Below are 18140 nucleotides of genomic sequence, written 5' to 3' on the forward strand. Positions count from 1 at the left end.
GAAAAATGCTTGTAACAGATGTTTCTTTGCACAAGAGCAGGCACTTCTTCGCTTCTGTTCATGTTTGATTCAATCAACCCTGAGATATAAAGTATCTGCAGAGAGATGCTCCTCTTTCAGATAAACTGATGCATTGCAGCAGAAGCATCCATTGACCTGTAAATACAAGAACAAATTTTTACTATTCTTTGTCCTGATGAAGCTCTATTATTCAAAGAAACTGATGGGAAATATAAAGTCAATGCAAGTTCATGAAGCACAATAGAGTTTTCTAAGAAGATATTATTTATTTCAGATTTTAGAATTTGTTGTCTTCCCTGTTTGGTGATTCTCTATCTTTGAAATATTGATCCTTTCATCTGGATTGGAAGAAAAAGAGGTAGGAAGTTATCCTATTGTTCCAAGCTGGGGATATAACTGAATGAATTCCACAGATGAAATCCTGTTTCTGGGGGAAAATGCACATGAAGATTTCAAAAAAAGAACTATTTCATATGTGTATTACATTTTTCAGCCTTGAATGCTGTATCGCTTGCAGTGAAATACAGATAAAGAGCTGTTATTAAATGCAAGTGTCCATCAAGCACAGCCTACAAAAACCAATCACAGCAGATTTATGAAAAGATTACAGTGTTTATAGCGGGTGTCACAGAGCTGATATTGTCCATTGCGGCTCAATGAAATCCCACAAAACACCAAAAAAAGAGAGGTCACAAAATAGAGCAAAAACACAGCAACCTTCAAGCAAAGCCAGGTCTCCAAAACTGTACATTAGGTTGTACACCAGAGGTGTTTCTTTGTAATGTATATAATAGAAGGCTGTTCCATTTCAACTGTGGAGAAGGAAGCCTGTTTAAAAGAAGCAGAGATTAGAAAGGACAGGTGGAGATAAGATTGTAGTTTGGGGGGAGTTAGGGAGGAATTGAGGAGGCGGAGGGATAGGGGGATGAGGGGGGTGTAAACTGTGAGAATCGATTTTCACTACAAAGAGAAGTAAAAGCAGTGCTTTGCTTGGCTTGTCGCTGATGACACAAAGTTAAACCTTTGGAAAACTGTGGTAGTTGATTCTACATCCTGATAATCATGACGGAGAATGTTAATGAAATTCGATGTTGTATGGTGTGTGCTGCTACATTTACAATTTAGAATAAGAATAAAACTGGTAACTGTAAAAAAATCTCATTTACTTACGTTGTTTTTTTTAATTGAGGTGACCACAATCCTGAGTGTGTGTCTATGTATAGTAAGTATGTTCAGAATTTCCATTATATACCTATGTGAAAAAAATCCTCTTTTTAGTGAAAGACTGAAAAAAAACATGTAGAGACAGGGTAGCATATATAATTTTATTTTGTCAAGACCAGTATCCTACACATTATAACTTCCTTTTTTTGCGTATGACTTAGGTTTAGTTATAGTTTTTGTTAAAATCTCTTCTCATGAATTCCTATGTAAGTGCATTTTCACAAATGCAATTGTGCTCGGAGCTTTTTCAAGATATTACAGCATGTAGCTGCGTGTGAAAAAGCAAGTGTCCAACCTTATCAGATCAGATATTAGGCAGTTTTGCCATCAGCCCCTTAGTAGAAAGTCTGTGTAATATATGATTGTACTGCATATGAGAATAGGTGAATCACTGCAAGCATTTGCTTGCTCCTTGCAGGCTCTACACAGGTCTAAATCAAATAGAGCACTTCCAGCATCTGGGCAGCATCTGAAGCAGACTAACTCCTGTTAAGCACTGCATGCAAGAAGGTGCAATGTCCTGACCTAATTCTCTTGACACTGTCAAGAGTTCATGTGTCCATGTGGAAATAGGTTTTTATCACTGGCTGTACCATGTTCTCATTCAGGAACCACGGGGATTCAATATTGTGTATGGTGTCATAGCAGTTTCCCAGGTGGAAAACTCAGACTCAAAATTGGTTGATTATCAATCAGAACCTCACACTAGATAGATAAAAGGGCCATGGGTCAGTACACTTGTTTAAGAACGTTTCCCCCTCTGGCAAGCTTCGCTTTCGTGTGATGTTTCTGGCTTAACCCAGATCAGAGATAGTGCTGAGGCAGAACAAATGTGTTTAGGATTCTTTATATGCAAAATGTGTTTTAATTGATTTATATTGGTAAACACAAAGAAATTATTCTCTTCTTTGTCAGTTGCCTGTTTTATATGGTATATTTACTTTAATTTACTATAGTTCTAGTGTAAATGAGCATCTAAAAATGCTTTGTTAATACATTTATTGTGCCTTTTTATTGAAAATAGAAAATCATGGTTGCCAATATTAAGTGCAGTGGCAGTAGCTTTTCAATTTTGAGTTAGATTTTGGAGGGCCAAGTGACAGGTATAATTCTCAACACGTCCTGCGCTTGCCCTGAGGTGTCTTTCTGTTAGGATATGCCTGAAACACTTCACCTAGTAGGTGCCCAGTAGGCATCCTAGTCAGATCCCTGAACCACTTTAGCTGGATCCTTTGGATACTGAGAAGTAGCTGCTCTACTATGACCCCTTTCTGGCTGAGCTCCTCAACCAATCTCATAGGCTGAGCCCAGAGGAAACTCATGGCCATAGGTGAGAGTAGGAACATAGATTGCCTGGTAAGCTGGCAGCTTTCCTTTTACGCTCAAGTCACTCCTCACAACAAACAGATCTGTACAGCAGCCACGTCAGTGCTGACACTACAACAATCAGTCTGTCAGTCTCCGACTCCATTCTCTGCTTGGGGTAACAACTCATCCTTCTAGATGCATTGCCCTTTTCTGGCTGAGAACCATGGCCTCAGACTTGTTTTTGTTATGTTTTAATCCTGCAGAGAGGAGATCCTGAGGCCGCCAAACCAGAAACCTTGCTCTACTTGCCTGCAACTAGAAAGTCTGTACACAAAAGTTGTGAACAGGATCAGTGACAAAGGACAGTTTTACTCAATAAAGGACTTAAAATACCCTCAAACAGCCTCCGAAATTATTGTGAAGAATATGTCAACACCTCTCTAAAACAATTTAATGGAAACATTATCAAAGTACTATTTACTGTTTGACTACCGTTTTTAGATTATACTATTAGGCAAGCAATATTCAACAGAGGGGATATATGTGACAGTGATTCATTTCTAGTATTTCAAATCTATTTAGCAGTAAAATATAGAATCAAAGTTTACGAGCTACTGTATACATCTTAAAGAAGGTTTTTCCTAACATCTCAATGAAAATCAAGAATCATTCCAAGCAAATATTTCAGTGTACACGTGGTCTCCCAACTAATGTTTAAAGATAGTCTTAAAAACATCTGAAGGTGACCTGTAAGCTCATATCTAACCATATTTCACCACTTGGACTGTTTCACAAAATAAGAAATCCTGAATATCCAGAGGGAGAAAAAGTAACAGCGTGAAAGAGTCTGATAAGACAGAAAACTGTTCAGAAGCTTAGTTCTGACAAACAGAGAAAAATAGAGAGTACAGTAAATTGATTTCACAATTTTATCTCAGTAACTTTAAAGGAAAAGTTTTGAAAGGGTTGAAATAACTGTATTATTCCAGCTTCAGAAGAAGATAGAAGATAGATAGTAGAAGATAATGTGATAAGTCACTTCAATGAATCCATGAATGTTAAAAAGGGGCTATTCAATGAAAAAACGCAGTACGAGATCATCCAGTTACCCACAAGCAGCTTGCAAGTGTTTCAGATGCAAGGCAGTGATAAAACATGAACCCAGTGTATCAGTAATAACACAAGGAGCAAAATGTGCTGCTGTCATGTAGGATTTCACAAAACAGACTCTAGTTCATTCACATCTCAGTTTTTCCCCCTGCATTGTTCCTGTCTCTCTTTATTCAATACTACTACTACTATTTCTTCTATCACTTGCTTTGTTGAAGCATCTCCGAAATCAGTTTTCTCTGAATATGTTTTGCATTTATTGCTCTCACTCTCATCTCACTACTTCTAGATCTAGAATCATAAAAGAACCAACAGCCATCCTCTCTGTTTTTCTCCATCTGAACATTTGACCATGAGTTGGACTTTAGGAGCTTCTGTGTATTTATACTTTCACAAAAAAATACTAAGAGGAGGACTAAGGGTGATAGAGCTTTTGCCACTGTGGTCCCTAGACTGTGGAACTCTCTCCCCCAAACATTAAGAACTGTGGACTCAGTAGCTGTTTTTAAAAAAACAACTCAAAACTTACCTTTTAAAAACTGCTTTTGGTTAATTTTTTGCCTGTTTTATTTTCTCTTTTTAAATCTTTTTATGACTTGTAATCTTATGTGCAGCACTTTGTGATTCTGTCTTGAAAGGTGCTATATAAAAAAAAAATTATTTATTTATTTATTTACAATATGGATAGAAATGGCTGTATGCTCATCTCTTTCTTGAAAAGCACTCACCCTGTCTATTGTCAATGGAAATTGTTGCTTGACCCTGTTTCTTTATTATTTTTGCTTCTGTTTAAAATATTGATATATGTTACTTCTTTGACGTGGCATTGGAAAAACCTCGTAAATAAGAGAATGCTGAACGAGTGCATCATTGTCATTCAGTTAGCCGGCAGCTCAGACTTGTATGAGATGCTGTTTGACGTCATTGCCAATCTGTCTCATTATTGTGCCTTATGTTTACCAGAAGTGAATAATTTCTTTCTTTTTTTTTTTACTCTTGCCCTGTAGAATATTGTCATTTACTATCTGCCTGCACCCATGTCAACTCACTGCTGATTATTCTCTCCGTCTTCTTTTGTTCCCCTCCAGGATGAAAAGAACCAAGTGTTGATAACAAATGCCTGGCTGCAGCTGGTACGTCTCACTTTTAAGTCCTTTATTGTGTGATCGCTGCACAATAATTGTTGTTTAATATATTTTTGGAAGCCATATGTGGGCTGTGTCATTTATATTTTCAATAAGTGTACACATCTGACTGCTCTTGAAGGCATAGCACAAGCTACAACCAATAACCTTTTGTTTTTAACAAAAACAATTTCTGGGAACAAACAAGAAACAGCACGATGCAGTTTTATGGCAGACATCTTTAACTGCCAAGTATAAAGAAAAAATTATGTTAGGATGGATCACAAAGGATAATATGATATTATATAATATTTAATAATAGCATGGTATAAGAAGGCTATTTATTGTCAGCATTATAGCAGGGGAAGGTGATAGAAATATATTTTCAAAGATATTCTTTCAGGACTCAAGATTTAAAACACTGGGTTACTTTCTTTTGCCATTTAAGCTTTTCTATTTTACCTTTGTTTTACTCTGAAAAATGATATCTGATTTGACATTCTCAACATTTAAAATACAAATTTTAAATCTTGGTTCCTATTTCAGAACATGATCAAACATAATGTTTTCAGGCAACTCATATTAAAATAACACTTATAATATGTCTTAATTATAGTCATGGCTTGGCTACATCCAGGTCATTGTGCTATGGAGGTGAGGCTAAAGCCACAGAAAAATCAACATCCTCCTCAACTAATACAGTCACACACTGAAATACAAAAATAGTGCCGTTCCTACAGACAGGTGACAAAGAAAGACATTACTTTTTAAGTTTTTAGGCCACTACATGCCAGTCTCTGGGATATTCCTGGACTTATCAGCATTCCCATATTCCCAAAGATATTCTTCCACTTTATATTTTGATAATTGTCTTGGCAGCATTTGTCTAACACATCAATCCAAAATCTCCCATAGGTGCTCAGCTGGGTTGAGTTCTAGTGACTGTGAAGTGACTCACATCCCTTTCATACACATCAAACCACTGAACCATAAACCCCTAGTGTCTTGTGGATAGGTTCATTGTCAGTTTGTCCAGGATCACTGCTGTCAGCACAGAAATATGTCATCATAAATTTGACCACTCAGAACAACTTTGTATTGATCTGTATTTACCGTGTTCCCTAAGGAGGTATGTGGACCAATCCACGCTAACTAAATACTGCCCAAAGCATATCTGCTACACAATATCTTCATTGTGGAGAGTCAACGGTTCAGATTTTTACTTTGTTGTGGTGTAGAGGTATTTAATACAAAATATGTAGATTCCTGCTAAAAGTTCATCTGTGAGACTCACCTTTACTGGAAATAACTTGCACTAAGTTGAAGTAATTGTTTCCTGTATGACTTCATTAGTCTCTCATGTCATTGTGGGACAAATTTGATATTGTTGATATATTCCTTTTTTTTTTAGTTAATTGAGGTTTGCAGATATTCGTTAATGCAGAGCCCTCCATGGTGGCTGTTAGCCAGGAGGTAGGACAGGTCATATACTAAAAAGAAGGTTGGTAGGTTTGATCCCTGGTTGCACCAGTCTGCTAGAGTATCCTTGAATGAGTTACTGAACACTGAGTTGCTCTTGATGAGTTCATCGGAATATGAATGTAAGACAGAAAACACTAAGATGTAGAAAAAACTGGTTGTATGAATGTGCGTTTGAATGAGACATGCTGTATAAAGAGCTTTGAGTGTTCAAACAGGCTAGAAAGGTACTACATAAGAACAACTCCACTTATCTATCCTAAGCACTGCCACATTTCAGGTTGTTGTCTGGACTTTGACTGAGCCATTGCCCATTGTGGATTTCATGACTGCAAGTTGTCCAAGTCCTTTGATTTCAAAACAAGTCCAAATCAGTATCCCTCCACTACTGTGCTTGACAGCTGGCATGAGGTGTTTGTACTGTATGTTGTGTTTGTTTTTTTTTGTCAAATGTGGATTAGGAACTTTATGGTCTTGGCAAACATTCCAAACAAGACATGCTTTCTACAAGTCCTTAACATTTAATATGTTAACTGAGGCCGTTAGCATCTGAGATGCAGCTCTTAGGTTTTTTTTGCAATTTCTCTGAGCATTTCTTGGTCTGACCTTGCGGTAAATTTACAAGCACATCCATTCCTGGGGAGGCTGCATGTGTTAGAATATGCCTGAATGCTCTAAACCAGCAAACTGCTAAAACTGTTCAAATCTATTTGATAAGTAGCACCTGTCTTTTAATTCCCATGTAAGCAGTAAGGGTGAACTTTGTTTTCACATTACTCTATGCAGTCCAGTCAAAACATTACATGACTGTATGTGTGAAGGGAAACATGGATTAGACTGTTGACTTAGGTTGCAGGTTGCAGCAAATGCCACACTATCTGTGGTAATTTTGTTTGCATATACTTCCAAGCACTACCTTCATAATTTCTTTAAAAACTTTGCATTGCTTCAACACAGTCCACCAAAACCTGTGTGTGGTTGTTATGCTGTTGTCAGACAAATTCCTGTCTCGTATCCACTTAAGTAGAATTTCTATATCAGAATAGAAACTGGCAAAGAAGTAAATAGCATAAAAAATATGCATTGCAGCGTTTAGTAGCTCTAGGAAAAGTGTTACATCAAACCAGCCAGGTAGGTACAACAGTCTCATTATAACAACAGCCACACTCAGAAGATCCCATTAAGTATGTCACAGCTGTCACGTTGAGTTGGCTGCTGACTACCTTACAAGTTGAATAAATCAATTATTCAGGAAGCCTCCTCTTTAATACCGGCATCTACTATGGTTCAATGGCTTAAGGGGGCTTTGCAGACATTGCAATTTTTGAGAGAGACCTAAGATGTGCATTAACCAGCTCATACAAAGTCAGCCAGACAGTCAAAGAAAGGACAAGTTTGAGATTACAGGTTTATCAGTCAATGATTGTTCTACATCCAGATGTGACTGAAATACTCAGCACTGAAAATAAAAAACAAATAAACAAATAAAAATAGTGTATCTGAAATTGTGTTATTGTTAACAATCCATTGATTATGAAACCAACATTTTGTAGAATATTTATATAGTAATATGGCCATTGCAGTACAAATAAAATCAGTTCACCCTTGCAAATAACAAAAATCAGATTAGTGCTACATTTTCAATTACCTCTGTGACCTCTTTGGATTTGCAGTTGACTCACATGTGTCATATATGAATTTGAAGAAAAAAAAAATCAGCCTTTCATACTCTCAAATTAGTGATGCTGTCTTGAATTTATGTTATGCAACTCCATACCTATTCTTAGACAGCTGTTACCTTACATAGCCTTCAGTCCTCCTCATCTGTTCCTGACAGACTACAAAGTTAGTGAGCTGTGATTAGTTCTGTTGGCTGTTAGTTGTGTGTTTCCAGCCAATGAACATGAAAAGAAGCACCAAACCGCCAAGGCCCACAGATGACAAGTGTAGTGATTAAGTCATTAGCTGCGTGAGTGCAGACATATGCAGCAGGCCCATTTGAGATGGATGGAATTTCTTTGAAATCATTTTCTATTGTATATTTAACTGACAGATGGTGTGGAAACATGCTGACAGTCACAAGGACTAAACCTTTTAAATGGAAGAAAGAAAAAAAAAACACTATAAAAATACATGCATGCACATATGCATACACACAAACAGATGATCCCAAATATACTGTGGCTACTTTAGCTCTAGGAATTTTTGTTGGTACATGAGGAATTTGCCCTGTGCTTTCAGCAATTGAATGCCTCCACCATATATTTATATACACACCATATAGCTCTCATGCAGCAAAAACACATCCAACTCATTGGAGCATGGAAAAACTATGTCTTGTAGTGTCTGTCACTCGGATGTTAGCAGCAGAACTTTGATTGCTGCAAGTAGTGGGACAAGACCTCAATGAACTGGGTGTGACCCACTAATTTATGGATTTTATTAAGTCTGAATACACTGTGTCAAGCCACTCCTAAGCCGTTTTTGTAATATGGCAAAGCACTTTATCCTGTAACCACCTTTGCCGTGAGTAAATTTGCTTGCCATGTAATGTTTGCGTGAATGGTCTGTCCACATGAATACCCAGACAACTAGATTTCCAAACAGTGAATTGTATTGTAAAGACATGCTCAATATTGTGGTTAATCTGGGTAACACGTGTGCTTGCACACAGATTTAGAAAAAAGCATAATACTAGCATACTTTTAGATGCCAGGATGAATGCCAGTATTTATACCACTGTGGATCATATATCATCATGCTGTGCATTATAAGTAATAAAAATAAGCACAGAAGCAACACATATCACACTCACTCTGTGTTTTTAAACCCTTTGATGCTGTGTTCAGTTAGCTGAATACTGGCCTAGGCTCAAATGGGACTGCACATGGTTAGTGCCAACAACTGCTGGCCTGGCAACGTTTCTGTGCCAAGCTTCATTATCAGAGTTAGAGACAAAGTAGAAGAGCCAACAGCTGTATTAGTGTGTGTGAAGAGGAAATATTTGACTTCTAATGGGTTGAAGCTGTCCTCTTGTTAAGGACTTAAAAAGATTCTTATCTGCAAACAGAGGAGTATCTAATAAGCAACACTTTACTAGAAGTACCACCAAATCTTGTGGTAGTTTTACAGTGATTTGACAAAGAAAAAAATCCATAGCAAACATTTTGAATATTATATTCACATTGTTTGTGAAGTGGAAAGTAGAATCCTGTACACACTCCTCTAGGATCTGCTATAGAAAATCTAACTACAATAACTATTCTTGGTTAATCACAAAACTTTTCAGATCAGTTGAGATGAGGATTCAAATACCATGTGAAACATAAATTAATATCACTGCTACTGCAGTTTCTGATACTTTTGGTCATTCAAAGGTAAAGCAATAATATGCATGGATATAGTTTCAGTAAAAAATGCTATGAAATACCAGTGATGTGATATATATGCCACTGTACCACGAATATATAGGGTGGGAAAAAGTTTCCTTCACATGTCACTTTTGTTGACCCTCCACTTCTCCATTGCCTTATATAATTTTTTCTAATTTGACACTTTGTTTTCAGCATTGGACAGACATTTACCTCTCATGGAACCCAGACAGCTACCCTGGGGTTCAGAATCTTCGTTTCCCTTCAAATCTAGTGTGGGTCCCAGATATTCTTCTCTACAACAGGTATGTTACATTCTCATCTTTTTGAGTTGGTCTTATCAGGCTAGTGATTGGGTCACTTCATTGCTTTCCAGTAACTTTTGTTCATTTATTTTTAGGGATGGGTATTGATAAGATTTTCACGATTCCGATTCCATTTTCGATTCTGTTTAACGATTCGATTCTTTATCGATTCTCTTATCGATTCTTTTTATAAAAGGAGAACACTAAGGTCAAATAGCTTAGAACTTTGTTTTATATCTTCTCTTTGAACAAGATAGAAATTTAGGAGTAACATGGCCTTACAAACCCAACAGTGAGATCTTAAGAGATCCACAGCCTACGGCTCTTCAATGGGGTGTCACAGGGTCCCCAGGAAAAAAAATTGTAAATGTAAAATAATAAAATAAATATTCTTCTGTAGCAATAATAAAGTATAACATCAATTATTCTGTAGCAATTACACAAGAATATCCAGTAATGTCCCTGCCTACAATTAAACACATTCACTTACCGAAAATCATCTGCTGTGGCAAATGGGTGCAAACCTTTTACCACAAACTTTGTCACTGCTGACATTCGTCTATCCCGGCCTGAAAGGAGACGCTAACGGTAGACTGCAGTGAGAACTGCCAGCATCTGAGCCAGACTCTGTCTGTCTTTCTCATCATGGTCATCTAAATGCACAGTAATGGCAGGTTTTGTAATAAGGCAGATCGCGCTAACATAATATGCACTGTTAGTTGATTATTTACCTGCCGCATTAACGGGAGAGGACGTGCAAACGTTACCGCTGCTGCTGGGTTGAGATTCACGAGTCCGGAGCGGAATTAAAAACACGACATTCATTTAAGGTCATCGCGTGTTTTGTGAGCAAATGCTTTTGTATATTCGTAGTGTTTCCTCCCTTAAATGAAATATCTACTTTGCAAGTATTGCAAGTTGCCCTGTTGTCATCCATTCTCGTAAAGCAAAACCAAACTTTTGAGCGTTTGAGCCGCTTAGGCGCCATGTTTCCTGCCAGGTAAATGACGCTCCGCAACGTGGTGACGTCATTCGGGGCGACTGGAATCGATAAAGGAATCGTTTGCAAAAATGGCAAACAATTCCAAGGAATTGAAACACTGGGAACCGGTTCTCAACAAGAACCGGTTTTCGATACCCATCCCTATTTATTTTACTGATTAGAACCATGCTCATCTAGCAGATCCAACTATAAGTTAACATATAGATCTTCTAATACCATTAGAAGAACATGCCTTGCTCAAATGGCTTTTAAATATTTCAACCGGAAACAGAAAAAAATCCTCTTTAACAAACAAAAAAACAAACAAAAAAACTATTCTGACTTTTGACAACTTAAAACTGAATACAATTTGATATATACTTTTTCATTATCAGTCATAAAGGACTGAGAAAAGGAAATTGTGTTTTTGGAGCTTGCAGAAGCCAAAACTTAAAAGCCATCTTCTGGCTAAAATGTCAATCTTCTGGCTAAAAAACACAATTTTGAAATGACAGCAAATCAATAATCATGACTAGAATTTGTTAGTCCAATTTTGGTAATCAGCAATTTATTTTACCATGTTAAAATACTTATTCATCAATTAATTGGCTAAAACAGTAATATAAAAAGCTTATAAACTATTTCAGACCAAATGAAGTAAAACATTTCATAATGTCTTTTCAAACGTAGTTTCTCAGGCAATAGTTGCTAAATTTACCCATTATGTAATTTGCAGTCCAAGGGCATGACAACTTACACAGTTCTTGGTATTTCACCATTTTGTATTTAAAATTGTTCACATGGTAAAGTGTAGTGAATTAGAGTGGGTATTTAATAAAGTGCACTGACTTTAAGCAAATGATAAGGACAGGCAACCCACATTACAAAACCTCCACTTTGCTGTTAATTACATCATACTGCCCACTAGAATAATCAACACTGTTTCCTCAACTCGATTTTTTACCATTTAATTTTTCATTAGATTTCATTATATATTTTGGTTTTTACATTTTCTCTCTTTCGCCATTCTTCTTCTATGTAGAAAAAAGTGCTTTCTTTTGTGAATGGACACAAACACTACACTACATTGCCATGTATCTGTGTATCCAAAAACACAGCAGAATGAAAGACTCTATAGATGAAATATCACTCTGGTTACAGTATCATTTAATTAAATGATCGAGCCAATTCCCTCTTTGGGGAATAAACTCCTTTTAGGCTTTGCATCTGTTTCCAGTAACAGCATAGGACTCTGACAACTGAAAACACTGTGCCAAGTGGGTAAAATTGCCAGTGCTTTGGCTAGTTTGAAAACTAATAACGCTTCAAGCTTCAGAAGAATAGAGAGAATTTAATCTATATTCTGTACTACCTTTATTTATTTGCAGAATTCTTCTCTTCTCTTAATTCCATGTTTTAGGCCCTGTCACCGTGGTTGTAGAGGAGGTTCAATTCAATAATGAACCACAGGCTCCTGGAAACATCCATCTGAACAAGCTCATTTCTTCCTTTATCAAAGAATTGGGCTTTAATAGCACAAAGGGGAAATAATCTGTCTCTTGAACACTGGCTCACTGGCTTCTCTGATACAGAGGTCAATAGAACAGAACCTCTTTTCTTTCAGCATATTTGGCTGGACATGAGGCTCCTGTGCTCATTGTTCTGCTTGGCTAGATTGAAGAAATACAAAGCGCTTGGGCTGCTTTCACAATGTCGTCTAGATCTGGTCAGATTTAAGAAGAATTCAAGCACCTCACATTACTGCTAGTGAGTGACTTTATCATTTTCCAGAGTCCTTTGCATTTTGACCTTTTCTGTGGCACCAGTGTTGTCCTCAAACATAATCTGATTTTAGACTTTTATAACATATACTGACAGCTGCCTACACAGTAAACAAATAACACAGAACATTTACCCTTTTGCAAAACAGCTGTGACATAATAAAAATCAACAGCAACAGCAACACCCGGTGTGCCTCTGTGGGACACATCAATCATGATTTTGTCTACAAGCATTTGCTGAGAAAAATAGATAAATAAATAAAGTCAATAAAAGTGAAATAATATTCACTTCAGAGAAGGATTTGGTAGGTGTCTTGAAACACTTAAAATTCCTTTGGAAATTGCAGTAAAATATTTTAGGAGTTGCAACAGCATAGACAATTTTAGGAAGGTTTTTTTTTTAATTTATTTATTTTATTGGCCATAGTAAGTAATTGTTACAGTTTAAACTGCAAAGCGGAAGACAGTTCTAGTTCTTACTTAAGGATGTCCATTTGCTAAACATTAATCACAGAAATGTGCAAGGCAAGGCCACTTGAGGAAACGCTGAAGTGGTATTTATATAGTGCTCCAGTTTATGTGACTAAAACAGACAGCTATGTAATTGTGGATCATTATTAACTTGTCAAAACAGATGATATTAAACAGGGCATCAGCGCTTCACTTAACTCCTTGCAACAATACACTGCTTCTTGCTTACAAAGAAGTAGACTTGCGATGGGAAAAAGACAACAGGACACAAGATAGAGGTAGATTTGACTCCTGATGTTTCTGTTTCAGCTTCTTTAAGTTGATTAAATATTCTTTCATAAGGGAGAGATAGTGACAGATTTACAGCTTACCTATGACTGAGTGGGAGAGAGAATGAGTGAGAAAGAGGGATGGAAGCAAGAGCTCTGGGTGTCTACAAGGGATGATACAGAACATTAAGCGGCTTACAGTAGGGATAACTGATAATGATCAATATGCTCCTGACAGAGACCGAGATTGTAACTGACATTCTTCATGGATTCAACATAAATCTGGTGTAAAATCATTTACTCTTATTTTTATGAATCAAGAAAGCAAGCATGAGAGGAGATTAAAATTATGAGAAGATGTAGTTTTACAAATCCCTGATGGGAAACTAGGTCAGTGCAGTGGCAAGGCTTTAGCACACGCATTTTTTTTTTAAATTCAAAGTGACAGGACCACCCTCATTCCACCCCCACCAAATCTCGACATTAAACCTCTATCCCCCATGTCAGAGAGATTTACCACTTCACTGCTAAGGGTTAGTAGGTAATGGGCATTGCAGGTTTTGGTTGCATAGGGAACAATCTAATGTATTTACCAACTTGTCAGATGTCAATTATTGGTATCCTCCACTCCCAGAAGGAATCACATCAAATGATCTTTTCAAAATTAAGATACTTTTAAGTCAGGATCTGCCCACTTTGTGTCACAAATGTTTACTGTCTTTACTACTATGCCCCTTAAACACAACATGAAAGCCATGGGAATCAGGACTGTTGGGCCAGCTGACAATAAGCTACAATGGTATACATTGGAGCCAGCTGAGGTGGTTCGGGCATCTGACAAGGATGCCTCCTGGGCGCCTCCTGGGTGAGGTGTTCCAGGCATGTCCCACCGGGAGGAGGCCCCGGGGGAGACCCAGGACATGCTGGAGAGATTATATCTCTCGGCTGGCCTGGGAACGCCGTGGTGTTCTCCCGGATAAGCTGGAGGAGGTGGCTGGGGAGAGGGAGGTCTGGGCCTCTCTGCTTAGGCTGCTGTCCCCGCGACCCGGCCTCGGATAAAGCGGATGAAGATGGATGGATGGATGGTATACATATACCTTAAGTCAATCTTCAGACTATTCAGCCCTTTGTGCAAAAAATAAATTCTTATATATTTATTTTATCACAGATAGCATGATGATGACAGCAGCGTAAAGTGCGCTCCTTCCCAAGTGGTGGACTCTAATGCAAGTGCACATTTCTAGTAGATTATATTCTGGATTGTGGAAATTCAGAAATGCTACAAGTTCCAAGTCTTTAGCCATGATTGACACTTCACTTGACCTTTCTTTCATCTGACCCTGGTCAGAGTAAAGCCTGGATCAAGCATCTTTGCTTTGGTCCCATCAGCTTCACATCAGCCCCTAAGATTTACAAAGTCTAAGCCCAGGTCAATCACGCTCATGTTCAACCCTCAAGGTATGTCTGGGACTATGAAGTCTGACTGGCAATGTAGAATGTCTCCTCTCTGGTGGGGAAGACGCAGCAGACAGGATAGCAAGTGAAAAGATACCAATGATCATATTCCTTCTACTGGTGCAGAGGTGTTTAGTTGGACTTTTATCTGAGAGAACAAAAAGGGTAAACCCTATGCAGCTGCACTTCTCAAAAAGGGTCATTATTTTTTTATGCCTATGAAGCAAAAACCAGTTCAAAGAATTTCATCTTATTGGAGTCTCTGAGTGGGACATCAAGGATTCCTGGCTCAGGACTTGTATCCGATACTGTTTGATCATAAGGTAGTTCATACAACAACACCTTAGGACAAAGATCAGTGGATTGACTTTGATATTATTTCAGAGAATGTGCATTTTAATGTGCCACTTTCTGTATCCTGGATTGTCTTTTTCTGCTTCTTTTTTCTAAAGAAAGTTACTTTGACTTAGTCAAGAATTTTTGAACACTAGGTCCAGAAAGTAGGGACAGTTGTAATTTTGTATTTGTTTGTGTCAGCACATAAACAAATCAACAATCTCCTCACATGAATAAAAGATAAATACAATGACACTTCCTCTCTGTCAAAGACAATGGATTTGAATATTTCATCATTTATAGATATCTGGAAAGCTTGAATACAAAAAGACTAAGCTTTCTACTTTTCTCATGTAAATAGTATAGACCATTTATCTGTAAAGAAGCATTACTTTTTTATATTATAGGTAGTAATCTAAAAGATAAACTGCTGACACACACTATAACTGTGTTTGACAAGAATGATATGTCAGTCCAGACCGTGTCATTGCATTTCTCCACTGACTATTGAAACCAGACTTCATATTCTCAGTTTCAGTTTTCAGTTTTCTTTGTCATATGCAAGTTAGCACGGGGTCAACATTGCAATGAAATGTGTTTGACGAGCAGCAGTCACTCAGCAGCATGATACAGTAGGAGAAAATATAATAAAATAAAATAAAATATAAAAATAGTAAGGAGCTAAATATTAGAGAGACATGGTAAAAGAGAGAGTTTTCTGTACTGCTATATGAGAAACATATTTAAAGTTACAGTGCAGTAATGACCAATTTAATTTAAGTAATACTTTATTTCCATTTATGATTTATCCATTTTATTTTTCACTTGTAATACTGGGATATTACACTTTTGGAATTATTTATTGCTATAAAGTAAAGTTTTTGAAGAATCCCATTAAGAAAAACTCAATAAAAAGTCAATTGGGATTTAAGACGTATTGTAGTTTCCATGTGATCTTTTATTAATATGTGATCTAATTAAATGCAGTTAAAGTTATACATCAAGGAGCCTGGGTCTGTGTGTGCTGTACATTATTCAAGTCATTGTCTTTCATATTAAACATTTATATTGGGGTTTTGAGAGAGGTTTTAGTAAATGAAAAATGAAATGTTTTTATCTCAATTTTTAATGCTTTAATTTGTCCATGTGAGGTAGATGTATTCCGGATACCATTACAATGCTAAATGCTAAGATCATTTATTATAGGCAATGGATGAGAGCTACTCTGAAATATTCTCACAGTCTCTGTCTTCCACCCTTTAAGTGAAATAAAGGATTAGGTATAAATTATGGATGTAGCATTATAAATCTGCATCCATTAAAGCTTTGTACTGTTACACGTCTTCTGGATTCAGTCCCAAAAGCTTTACTAAAATCTATGCTCCACCTACAAAGCAAAAAGCTTGTAAGAAGAATTTAAATGTTGATTAAATGTTCCTCACTCTCCAGTTGCATGTAGTCTCATGCTACAAGCAGTAAATATTTACTAATGGAAAATAACAGTGCGGTTTGAACTGTTGTCTGAGTTGCATTAACATTCATTCATCCTTTAAAATTAGATATATTGAGTTGCCAGTGTACCTCATTCAGTTTTCCTTTTTAAGAGGTCACAGCATACTGAAATATGTGAATTAAATATTATACTTGTTATGAATACATGGATAAATAGGTATAATTGTATGCCATTTACCGGTTCATTACTTTTTCAAGGAGGCTGTTTTCAGTCCATATGCTTTGGTAGTTTTTTCCCTTCTTTTCCATCTCATTATCCAGCATAAACAAAACTCAAAAGTGTTTACAACCGTGATAGGGTATACTTATGCACAGGAGGCTTTGAGCTAAATGATAAAATTATATGCTAATTACTCATGATGACCGTGCTAACATACTCAGATGCTTGGCAATTTAGTTTAGTTCTTTCCATTTGATGACCTCATTGACAAGTTTTGACATCTGACAAGTATATTTCAATCAAGATGTGTTTTAATGAGTCCGCAGATTTTTTCAAGCTAATCCCTACTTCATCCATCCATTCGCTTACGCTTATCCTTTCCAGGGTCGCGGGGGGCGCTGGAGCCTATCCCAGCTGTCATAGGGCGAGAGGCGGGGTACACCCTGGACAGGTCGCCAGTCTGTCGCAGGGCCAACACATAGAGACACAGACAACCATTCGCACTCACATTCACACCTATGGAAAATTTAGATTGACCAATTAACCTATCCCCACTAACTGCATGCTTTTGGACTGTGGGAGGAAGCCAGAGTACCTGGGGAGAACCCACGCAAACACGGGGAGACTCGACACAGAAAGACACCGGCCTTATGGTGGAATTGAACTCAGGACCTTCTTGCTGTGCGGCAACAGTGCTAACCACTGTGCCACTGTGCCTACTTCAGTAGGTCTGAATTATAACAGAACCAGAAATTACTTGGTCCTAAACCAAAGTACACAATTTCAGACATTTCAGTTTCAGTCTAGAATTTATTAAAACTACACTTTTTTATATTTTTCACATGCTTACTTTTACAACAATGAATAGAGGTAACTGTTGTTCACACAGTGAAATTGGCTTCAAAAAACATGCTTCACCAAAAAGTCATAGTGATTGCTTTGATTACTGACAGTTGCCTGTGATTTTGCATGTTTTGACCTCAAATACTTGGTAACTACTAGCTGAGGGACAGTAAAACTTGAGTTTTACTACAACTGAGAGATTAGCTGCACAAGTCTGTCACTTCCATGGTTATTCCACTGGTCATTGACCAGTCTCTGCACCTGCAGCTGTTTTCCTAGTGACACCCTCCATCAACCTCCATCATCCACTTGCAACCTGCCAGTTCCCAGATGGGTCCTGACCAGTCTGTAGAGCTGTATGACTGGGGCATTATTAATTTTATCCCACA

The 18140-nt window shown here is 37.4% G+C and overlaps 1 protein-coding gene across 1 annotated transcript in view; it reads left to right on the forward strand.

The window, feature by feature from the left end:
• The window catches only part of LOC102787956 (neuronal acetylcholine receptor subunit alpha-7-like), a 39524-nt gene that overhangs the window by 11812 nt on the left and 9572 nt on the right, over positions 1-18140 (forward strand). Inside the window, exons 3-4 of the mRNA XM_087842095.1 lie at positions 4752-4796; positions 9833-9942. Coding sequence (XP_087698221.1) covers positions 4752-4796; positions 9833-9942 — 155 coding nt within the window. The remainder of the gene's footprint in view (positions 1-4751; positions 4797-9832; positions 9943-18140) is intronic.

This window comes from Neolamprologus brichardi, chromosome 6 (assembly GCF_056152115.1).
Source record: "Neolamprologus brichardi isolate AB-2024 chromosome 6, ASM5615211v1, whole genome shotgun sequence".
In the NCBI taxonomy this organism is placed as follows: Eukaryota; Metazoa; Chordata; class Actinopteri; order Cichliformes; family Cichlidae; genus Neolamprologus; species Neolamprologus brichardi.